A 12,058-nucleotide genomic window follows, 5' to 3' on the forward strand; every position below is an offset into this window, starting at 1 on the left:
CAAGATTGTCCTGTATAATTTATTATGTAAATAAATAGCACTGTAAATGTTTAACATATCTTTTTCAGTGGGAGGTGTTCTTTATCACATGCCTGTTGGAAATAGAAAGAAATGCATTTGGAACCAATGGTCTTATGAAAATATTGTTTTCTATTTATACATTGTTATTTTTATAAGTCAGTGTCAAGCTGTCAGATGAACTTCCATGGGATATTCATGTCCTTTTTAGGGTTCTTTCTTTCTTTAGGGCATCTTTCACATCTTTGTTCCTCAAGGTGTAAGAGAGGGGGTTCAACATAGAAGTTACAATAGCATAAAATGCAGAGATGAATTTACCCTGGTCCTGGGACTCCCTTGATTGAGGTTTCAGGTACATATAGATGGCTGTTCCATAAAATATGGTGACCACAGTCAGATGGGATCCATAGGTGGAAAAAGCGTTGAGCCTGGCCTCTGCAGAGCAGATCCTTAGCATGGGAACCACAATGTGAGTATAGGATATGAGAATGAAGGTCAAAGGTAGGGGCTGTGTGAATATGCCTATGACTGAGGTGTCTGAGCAGGTGAGCTTCAATAGGGCCTGGACCTCACAGGTAAAATGATTGATGACATTGCTTCCACAAAAATGGGTAGGAATTACAATGATCAGTATTATTTCCAAAAGGAAGGCACTGGACCAGGTCACCATGGCCAACTGTACGCAGACCTGATTTTTCATAATGATGGTGTAATGCAGGGAATTTGATACTGCAATGACTCTATCATAAGCCATGACAGCAAGGAGGAGATACTCTGTCATCCCCAGAAAAATAGCGATAGTCATCTAACCATAACAGCTAGTATAAGAAATGGTGGTGTAGTCTTTTAAACCATTGAACAACAAAAAAGGCACTGAATTACTAGAGTAACAGATATCAAGGAGGGACAGGTTACTTAGGGAAAAATACATAGAGAAACAGATATCAAGGAAGGACAGGTTACGTAGGGAAAAATACATAGGGGTGTGAGGCTGGTCATCAACTCTAACCATGACAATGATTAGACTATTACTCACCAATGTGATCAGGCAGACGACTACCATGGTGCAATAAAAGGCAACCTGGGATTTGGGATAGTTGGACAAACACACCAAGATGAATTCTGTCATTTCACTACCACTATCAGTACCCAAAATAGCCATTTTCTTCTATCTGCTGAGAAAGAAGAAATTAAATTCATTTTAATTTGAGGAACATTTATTGAGCATCTGCTGTCCTCAGTCCTAAATCAGATGATATTAGGAAAAGATGTTTACAAAAGAAGGGATACTGTGAAAGCTTATGTTCTAATTTGGGAGATAAAACTCTCAGACACATCACAAGATTAATTTGCAAGTAGCACAATCCATTGTAAGTTTTAATTCCCTCATCTATAGAATGAGCACCTGAAACTTGCTTTGAACCTCCCCCTTAAAGAAAATGTGCCAATTCACTGCTCAAATGTAATTAGATTTGAATCATAAAATTGCTAATTGTTTTTCCCCTGCTATAGACATTAACCTGAAATTTGTTTTTAGGTGTTTCATATCCATGACATAAAATTGTGCCCAGTTCACTCTCGTTTCTTCCTCATCTTGCACTTCCAATTACTGAGTCCTATTGGCTCCTCCTCCTAAATATATTTTAAATCTACCTATAACTCTCCGTATCCACAGCCGACATTTATCTAGTCAGCCACCATCACTTACCAGATCTCCCTACCTCTATTCTTGTCTCACTATAGTCTATTCTTTATCCAGCAGCCAGGGAGAACTTTTACAAACATATATAATTATCGTTATATCTTTCCCATGCTTAAAGCCACTCTAGGGTTTCTAATTAGATTTGGAAAGAATCTTACCTATTTACCATGACCTACAAGACTCTACATGATCTGTCCCTAATCTTATCTTACACTGTGCCTTCATGTGTTCACCATGTTCCAGCCATACTGTCTTTATGAAGCATTCCAAGCTCAGTCACACCTCAGAGCTTTTGCACATTGTGTTCTCTCTGCTGGAAATATTCTTCCTACCCTCTTTGACTGGTGAAGTCGTACTCATCCTTCATATCTCAGCCTAAAAGAAATTTCATTAGACAAACCTTCTCTAACCTCATTAAAACTAAATCAGATCTCTTTGTCGCAATTGTTCATAACACTCCAAACTTTTCCTGCATGGATCTTATTATAGTTTGTATTTATATATTTATGTAATTATTTAGTTTCTGCTTCCTTACTAAATTTTAAGCTTTCAGAGGAAAGAATCCCTGACTGTCCCATGGACTACCTTATTTTTACCACCTCACACAGTGCCTGGTGCAAACCCACAATATATGCGTTCAGTACAGATTTGGTGAATGGATCAAGGCCAGTTGTTTGGCTTTTCTGTCTTACCTGATGCCATGACACTGATTTGACTGAGACTACATTGAATTGGCTGAAGGAAAGAAATGCTTGAGGGTAAAAATCCGATGATGAGAAACATTATTTCATAGTATTCAGTCTTACTAATTGTTTGTTGCTCAGAAATGAACTTTAGCATTTTGTATTTTTTAACCCTACAATTGCTCTTTGCTTGGAAGTAAGATGTTATAGCAAAAAGAGAAAGTGGGTTATTATACTAGAATCTGAATAAAAAGTGATTTCATACTTTTTTGTCCACTCAAATTTTTATTTACTTTGTTTTAATTCTATCAAGTATGAGTGCTATCACAGACCAGCTCATTATTAAGGTCAAGATATTTTGTTTTGTTTTGTTTTGTTTTTGATTGTCTATAAGATTCCCATCATGTTCTAGTCACAAATCAGAATTTGGGGTCATTTATAAGAGGATCCAGTTTCAGACTCATGAGGCAGGCGTCATGGCTTAGTGAGTGCAGGCCGTGGATAGGAAGGTTTGTCTTAGGAGCTAGTCGGCAAGAAAGGCCATCAAGACTCACAATGTAGGCAATCTCTTCAGATTCTCTTTCTAGAACAGATTCCAGATCTCAGAAGGTATGAGACCCTTATGGACAAGTAATTCAGGGAGTAGAGTAAGGCTTTGTAACAGGATCCTCAGTATAACCTAATACAGGATAAGGAAGCTCTGAATAGAAATAAAGACCAAGGGCAGTCAGAGTGAAAAAGTATTTAGGTGCTGCTAAATTTCTAACTACAGCTGCTTATTTATTACAGGCTGATCCTATAAGGAGGCTCTTCACTACCTCTAATGATAATTAGAAGGCTCCTTTGTGTTCTGTGTGCTCCCAGAATTAGGATCAGAAAACAGAATGAATCTGAAAAGAAAAAGTCTTCTTGGAGTAGAGTTATGAGGCCGAGGCGGAAGTCAGGTGATTTTGTCTTTGTGCAGTGGTGATACCACAGCCATAATTTCCTAGTAGCATTACAAGGAAAGGATTTTCAGGGCATGACCTTTTTCAAGGGGCACTAGATCTTCACACTAGAATGACAACATGATTAATCATGAAGCCTTATTTTGATTTACAATCCTCATCATCTTATAGTCCTGACGATCTCAGAACAAATGCCAGTATGAATAGCTGGAAAACAAAAACACATTTTTGTGCTTATGTGATTGGAGTAAATCTCACCAGACCAACCACATATATCTTTTAGTTGAATAATTCAGTGTTTTAGTTAATTTGTGAGGACCAAAATCTTCCTAAATTAAATAGACATATGTGGAGATACACATATAGTCACTGGGTTTTGATCTTTCAGAAGTATTTGGGGCCATTCTTCAAGGCTTTTTTTTTTTTCTCACACGGATTTCCCAAAGAAGTTCTCCTACCATGCGAGAGCATACTTCCCAGGAGGATTCATCCTATTTTTAGTACTAAAATTAAGAGACTCTTGGAACATCTTCCTTCTTTTCTGAGCTTTTTAGANCTTGTTTTCTGAGCTTTTTAGAAGGCTCCCAGAAGCTCAAAATGTACTTAATGGAAAGGGTAGTACTTACAGACAGGAATTTATATTAACCACACCAGGCAGTGTAGAGTGGCGGTTAACAGCATGAGTTCTGAATCAAAGTTTGAATCCTGGATCCATCACTGATTCACTGTGTAAAATTGGTAATTTGCTTAACTTGTTTACACCTTAGTTTCATCAATTGTAAAATTGGGACAATGATAGTATCTATCTCAAAGGATTTTTGTGCTATATACATATTAGCTATTATTATTTTAAAATAAGGCCTCACTTGGGAAGTAGCACCCATGACAATGTGGCCACATTGGTTGTCTTTATTTTTTCTGGAGGGTGGAAAATAATTCAGTAAATGAGGAGAGAAATAAGGCTATATGGTCATATTATAGCGTGAGCCATGTGGGGACAGAATTTGCATTTTATTTCTTTAACTCCAGTACTTGGCTCAGTTTCTGACACATGGGAGGAGCTTAATGAATATTTTTGAAGTTGAACTAATTTCACTCACCTGAATAGCAAAAAACAAAACAGAAAAAAACAACCCACAAAAACAGAAACAACAGCACTAAGGTCTCTAAGAGTTGTGTTGATATAGCCCCTTATGTGTTGCATGATCATCAACTCACTGAAGTGCTGGAGTCTTTCAGGGGGAGTGAGTTACAGGTGCATCCTGAGATCCATGTTAAGACGGACCATTCCACATGTGTATGTTTCAAGAGACAAAAATGACTTCCTTCCTTCTTGCCAGGGTATATGTTCTTTACTTGCTCTTACAGTGGATTGTGTCTTGATTCCGCTCAGTCTTTTGGAATCCAGGGCTCCAAATCAAAGTATAAACAAGAAGAGTAAAGACTATTAAACATTATCAGCTGCTACCTTCTGAGTTTATTCATTACGGTTCCAAAGAAGTGAGTTCACTGAAGAGACTTCAGGTACCAAGTCCCTAAAAGGAAATTAAATCCAACTACTAAATTGAAGTCGTATATTTATTTGGGAGTGCTATTTCTAAGTCATTAAAATACAAGTATTGGAAAAGCTAGGAACCAAGATGATGGAGTAAGGGGATCCGTACTTCCTGCCCACATCTCTCAAACAAAGAAAGGCTGAAGCCAAAAGACTCTGAACCTCGTCTGGGAGGAAAGGAGACGGAGTCTACTAGGAAGGCAGCCTCATAGGTGCATGATTGCGAACTGGGGGAGATAAAAACGGGCTGGGACACGGAGGCCTAGAGGGGAGGGATCGCCTTCTGCGGAGAGACAAAGGGAAGAGAAAGAGCAGCTAGGGAAATGTAGGGCTGTATCTGGACAAGAGAAAAACCTCGGCCTGGGAAAGAGAGAAACCCACCACCATGCTGGGAGACAAAAGAAGTTCCCTCCAGGTTAAGAGGTACCCCAGGGGCACAGTCGGTATCAGGAGGAACCGATCCCCTGCCCTGTAATGCCTCGCTTGAACGATGACATTTCGGGCAGCATCATTAATGTACACAGAGTGAGAGCTTGGAATGCAGCTGGGCTTGCAGCATAAGAGACAGCCCATCTTGGCTGTGCCCACAGCACAGTGAGAATGGATCCAAAGGAGTGATTTGGGACACCTGGTTCGAGGAGAAGGGACTGGAGGGTTCGCCATTTTTCTCCTCACAACCACCTCAGTGGGGCATCAGGGATCAGCCCTTGGGACCCACAGTAGAGGCGGGACCTGTCTACACCAAACCATGCCCATCTGTGCTGAGTAGCTGCTGGGAGCTAGTAGATGTTGTAGAAATAGACGGCCCCTCCCCCAAGACCACTGCTGCAGCTTTGCCGTGATTAACTCTAGATCAATTCTTGCTATTCAGATATATTCTCCCTTATCTCATTCTTATCTCTCCCCTGGTTATTCCGGTTATAGGTTTACTTAAACAGACATATTTAGTCCATCCTCTTGATGCATGTTCTACACCTCCTTCTTTACCTTCCTTCATCTCTCTCTAGAATAATCAGACTATATAGTCTCTCTGGGTAACATTATCTTCGTTTCTTTCTCCTCACTTCCTGCCATACTCTCCTTTTTCTCTCTCTGGATTAAGCCTTTTAGTCTAGTCTCTCTGCCTGGTGAATGTTCATTTTCTCTTTCTTCCCATCCCTGTCATTTCTCTCTTGGTATATGCTCTTCTATCAGCACTGCCTCCACCCTGCTCTTTATTTGTAGGTGGGTTTTCTAGTTTTATGCTTTTAGACTGTCCTTTGTTTCTTTTTACTATTTTTGTCCGTTTGCTTGTTTGTTTCATTTGTTTGTGCATTTGCATGTTTTTGTTCCCTGCATGTCTGTCAGTATGTTTTCCTTTCCAGGGCTCCTTAAAAGAACAAACCAAAGCACACATGGCAGAGAGTTCAAAACATCACTACGAGTAGGAAAATAAAATAACCAAAGTTACAACAAGAGAGACCAAGGGAAACCCTTAAAAGAATAATTCCTGAATGGCCAGGCCCTGGACAGTGTATGAGTCTCCTTTAATATAGCAGTACTTGCAGGTTCAGAGCACATAACAAGCCTTTAAAACTTACAAGAGACAGAAAGCTAGCCAAAATGATGAAACGGAAGATATCTCCTCAAAAGAAATTCCAGGAAGAAGGGACAGCTGAAGAATTGATCAAAACAGATATAAGCAACATAACTGAACAAGAATTTAGAACAATAATCATAAAATTAATCGCTGGACTTGAAAAAGGCATGGAAGACATCAGAGAAGCTATTGCTACAAAGACTATGGAGCTTAAAAGTAGTTGTAATGAATTTAAAAATGCTATAAATGAGGTGCATAATAAAATGGAGGCAGCCACTGCATGGATTGAAGAGGCAGAGAGAAGAATAGGTGAATTAGAAGACACAATTATAGAAAAAGAGAAAGCCAAGAAAAAGGGGGACAAATTGATCCAGAAGCACGAAAGGAGAATTTGAGAACTGGGTGATGCAATAAAACAGAACAATATCCATATTGCAGGAATTCCAGAAGAAGAAGAGAGAGAAAGGTGCTGAAGGCGTACTTGAACAAATTATAGCCAAGAACTTCCTCAATCTGGGGAAGGAAACAGACATTGAAATCCAAGAGGCACAGAGAACTCTCCCCAGATGTAATTTGAATCGATCTTGTGCACAACATATCATAATGAAACTGGAAAAATATAAGGACAAAGAATTCTGGAAGCATCTAGGGTTAAAAGCACCCTAACATACAAAGGTGGACACATAAGGATACTAGCAGACCTACCTACTAAAACTTGGCAGGCCAGAAAGAAATGGCAGGAAATATTCAATGTGATGAACAGAAAAAATATGCAGCCAAGAATCCTCTATCCAGTAAGCCTGTCATTCAGAATAGAAGGCAAGATAAAGGTTTTCCCAAACAAACAAAACTTGAAGGAATTCATCACCATTAAACCAGCCCTACAAGAGGTCCTAAGGGGGACTATATGAGGGAATTATTGCAAGGAACACAAAGTACCAGAGACCACTACAAGCATGAATCCTACAAAGAACACAATGACTCTAAATCCATAGTTTTCAATAATAACCCTGAATGTAAATGGACTAAATGCTCCAATCAAAAGACATAGGGTAGCAGAATGGATTAAAAAAACCAACAAGATCCATATATTTGCTGTCTACAAGAGACTCATTTTAGACCTGAAGAAACCTTCAGATTGAAAGTGAGGGGATGGAGAAATATCTATCATGCTACTGGAACTCAAAAGAAAGCTGGAATAGCTATACTTATACAAACTGGACTTTAAAGTAAAGGCAGTAACAAGGGATGAAGAAGGGCATTATATAACAATTACAGGGTCTATTCATCAGGAAGAGCTAACAATTATAAACATCTACACACCGAATTCTGGAGAACCCATATACATAAAACAATTAATCAAAAACATAAGCAATCTTGTTGATAAGAATGTGCTAATTGCAGGGGACTTTAATACTCCATTTACAGCAATGGATAGATCAACTAGACAGAAAATCACTAAAAAAACAATGCACCTGAATGACACATTGGACCAGATGGATTTGACAGATATATTTAGAGCTCTACATCTCGAAGCTATGGAATTTACTTTCTTCTCGAGTGCACACGGTACATTCTCGAAGACAGATCACATACTGGGTCACAAAGCAGCCCTCAATAAATATAAAAGAATTGAGATCATACCATGCACACTTAAGATCACAATGCTATGAAACTTGAAATCAACCACAGGAAAAAGTCTGGAAAACTTCTGGAAAACCTCCAAAAACATGGAGGTTAAAGAACACCCTACTAAACAACTAATGGGCCAATCCGGCAATTAGGGAAGAAATTTAAAAAATATATGGAAACCATGAAAATGAAAACACAACAATCCCAACTCTTTGGGATGCAGCAAAGGTGGTCCTAAGAGGAAAATGCATTGCACTCCAGGCCTATCTCAAGAAATTAGAAAAAGCGCAAGTTCAAAATCTAACTGCTACCTATAGGAACTATAAGCAGAGTAGCAAGAGCAAGAGCACCCCAAACCCAGCAGAAAAAGAGAAATAATAAAAGTCAGGGCAGAAATAAACAATATAGAAACCAAAGAAACAGTAGAACAGATCAGTGAAGTCAAGAGTTGGTTTTTTGAAGAAATAAACAAAATTGAGAAACCACTAGCCAGGCTTCACAAAAAGAAAAGAAAGAGAACCCAAGGGGCGCCTGGGTGGCTCAGTCGGTTAAGCGTCCAACTTCGGCTCAGGTCATGATCTCACGGTTTGTGGGTTTGAGCTCCGCGTNAAAAGAAATGGACAAATTCCTAAACGCACACACACTACCAAAACTCAAATGGGAAGAGATAGAAAATCTGACCAGATCTATAACTGGTGAAAAAATTGAATCAGTTATCAAAAATCTCCCAACAAATAAGAGCCCTGGGCCAGATGGCTTCCCTGGGGAATTCTACCAGACATTTAAATCAGAGTTAATACCTATCCTTCTCAAGCTGTTNAAAGATGTAGGCAAATTTTCACTTTTTCACAGATGACTTGATACTCTACATGGAAAACCCGGTAGACTCACCAAAGTATCCTAGAACTGAGGCATGAATTCAGCAAAGTCACAGGGTACAAAATCAATGTACAGAAATCGGTTGCATTTTTGTACACATTATTGGAATCAACAGAAAGAGAAATCAAGAAACTGATCACATTCATAATTGTATCGAAAATATAACTTACCTAGGAATAAACCTAACCAAAGATATAAGAGATCTGTATGATGCAAACTATAGAAAACTTATGAAGGATATTGAAGAAGACACAAAGAAATGGAAAAACATTCCATGCTCATGGATCAGAAGAATAAATATTGTTAAAATGTCATTACTACCCAAAGCAATTTACACATGCAGTGCAATCCCAATCAAAATTGCACCAGCATTCTTCTCAAAACTAGAACAAACTATCCTAAAATTTGCATGGAACCACAAAAGACGCTGAATAGCCAAAGTAATATTGAAGAAGAAAACCAAAACGGGAAGCATCACTATCCCAGACTTTAGACTCTACTACAAAGCTGTCATCATCAAGACAGTATGGTATTGGCACAAAAAGAATAGAATAGAGAAACCAGAATTGGACCCCCAAATGTATGGCCAATTAATCTTTGACAACCCAGGAATGAGTATCCAATGGGGAAAAAAAAAAGCCTCTTTAACAGATAGTGCTATGAGGACTGGACGGCAACATGCAGAAGATTGAAACTAGACCACTTTCTTACACCATACACAAAAATAAACTCAAAATGGATGAAGGATCTGAATGTGAGACAGGAAACCATCAAAACCTTAGAGGAGAAAGCAGAAAACAACCTCCTTGACCTCAACAGTGTCAATTTCTTACTCGACATATTCCCAAAGACAAGGTAATCAAAGGCAAAATGATCTATTGGGGCCTCATCAAGATTAAAAGCTTCTGCACAGCAAAGGAAACAATCCATAAAACTAATAGGCAACCGACGGAATGGGAAAGATAGTTGCAAATGACACATCAGATAAAGAGCGAGTATCTGATATGTCATTTGCAACTATCTTTTCCCATTCCGTTGGTTGCCTATTAATTTTCTGGGTTGTTTCCTTGGCTGTGCAGAAGCTTTTAATCTTGATGAGGTCCCAATCATTTATTTTTGCTCTTGATTCCCTTGCTTTTGGGGATGTGTCAAGTAAGAAGTTGCTGCGGTGGAGGTCAAGGAGGNAATACTCCAGTGAAGAAATGGACACAAGACATGAACAGGCACTTCTCCAAAGAGGACATCCAGATGGCCAATGGACACATGAAACGATGCTTAGCGTCCCTCATCATCAGGGAAATACAAATCAAAACCACACTAAGATACCACCTCACACCGGTCAGAGTGGCTAAAATGAATAAATCAGGAGAGTATAGATGCTGGCATGGATGTGGAGAAATGGGCACGCTCCTACACTGTTGGTGGGAATGTAAGCTGGTACCACCCCTCTGGAAAACAATATGGAGGTTCCTCAAAAAATTAACAATAGAACTCCCCTAGGACCCAGCAATTGCACTGCTAGGAATTTACCCAAGGGATACAAGAGTGCTGATGGTTAGGGGCACATGTACCCCAATGTTCATATTAGCACTCTCAACAATAGCCAAAACATGGAAAGAGCCTAAATGTCCATCAACGGACAAATGGATCAAGAAGATGTGGTTTATCTATAGAATGGAATACTACATGGCAATGAGATGTAATCTGGCCATTTGTAGCAACGTGGATGGAACTCGAGTGTATTATGCTAAGTGAAATGCTAAGTGAAGTAAGTCAGGCAGAGAAAGACAGATACCTTATGTTTTCACTCATAAGTGGAACAGGAGAAACTTAACAGAGGACCTTAAGGGAGGAGAAGGTCAAAATATAGTTAAGTAGATGGTGGGAGGAAAAGTATAAGAGACTTTTAAATACTGAGAACAAACTGAGGGTTGATGGGGGGTGGGAGAGAGGAAAATGGGTGATGAGCATGGAGGAAGGCACTTGTTGGGATGAGCACTGAGTTTTATATGGAAACCAACTTGACAATAAACTATATTTTAAAAAACTAAAACAAAAAACCAACCAATAAATAAATTCTTAATTCTGTATAAATAATAAATGAAATACATGTATCTATTGTCCACTAATTCCAATAGTTCATTAGTGACACTGTATAACTTTTGACCAATATCAACTTCATTTCTGCTCTTAAGTTACCAAAGAGTAGATCCAGCTCTAGGGTGATAGCCCCCTGTTTCTTAGGAGGGTTCCCAACACAGTGACTTAAGATGGTAATGAATGAATTCGGAGGGAGGAGTGTCCATAGTCTATTGGGAGTGTATAAAAGCTTTCAATTAAGCACTCACATAAACACAATTCTATAAACAGTGTTTACTGGAGGTGCCCTCTTGCTTTTTTTCATTTCACTGATATCCCCCGTCCATCCCACCTATCTTTATTTTAATAGTTTCTGTAAATCCTACTTTTTCCTAAAATTTTCCTAAATTGGTTTTGAAATGTCATACAAACCGTTGCCATCTAAATATAATATTTCATCCTTTCATTCACTGTTCCCTTGATTTACTTTATCAGTGGATGTAGCTAATGACAATTGCTTTATTTTATTCATTTCTTCCTTAGTTATGCTCTGAATATATGATGACTTGCTTATTATTTTTCCATGTATCCTTGTTATTTTTTCAACTTGCATATTAAGATTTTAGGGGCTGGGAATGAAGCATCCTTGCAGATAGTCCTGCCCAGTGCTAGTCAAAATGTTTACAATGAGATAAGGATAAAATTGAGGGTAAACATTTAGTAACTTTTAAAGTGAATTTACACAGCTGTGACATTTTTATTGTATTTTATAAAATATCAGTTTGTAACAACTGGGAACTTTTAAAGACAACTGTTCTTTACCACCGATAGTCTAGGAAGTATTGGTTTAGCACGCATTCATTTACCCAGTTCTTATTGGACATATACTCTGTGCCAGAAACTATGATAGGGAGGCAGAGATGAATAAAACAAACTTCTTGTTCTCTATAAGCCTATGATCTAGTTGGAAAAAAATTCCCAAAT

General features: G+C 38.6%; 1 protein-coding gene across 1 annotated transcript; it reads right to left on the reverse strand.

Annotated features, from left to right (window-relative positions):
• Positions 1-214: 214 nt before the first annotated feature.
• LOC144238446 (olfactory receptor 13H1-like) lies at positions 215-1,081 on the reverse strand. Its single transcript, XM_077772258.1, is given in 1 exon segment — positions 215-1,081. A coding segment is annotated over 1 exon segment (867 nt).
• Positions 1,082-12,058: the final 10,977 nt, after the last annotated feature.

The sequence above is a fragment of the Crocuta crocuta genome, unplaced genomic scaffold, assembly GCF_008692635.1.
Source record: "Crocuta crocuta isolate KB4526 unplaced genomic scaffold, BGI_CrCroc_1.0 scaffold2113, whole genome shotgun sequence".
Classification (NCBI taxonomy): Eukaryota; Metazoa; Chordata; class Mammalia; order Carnivora; family Hyaenidae; genus Crocuta; species Crocuta crocuta.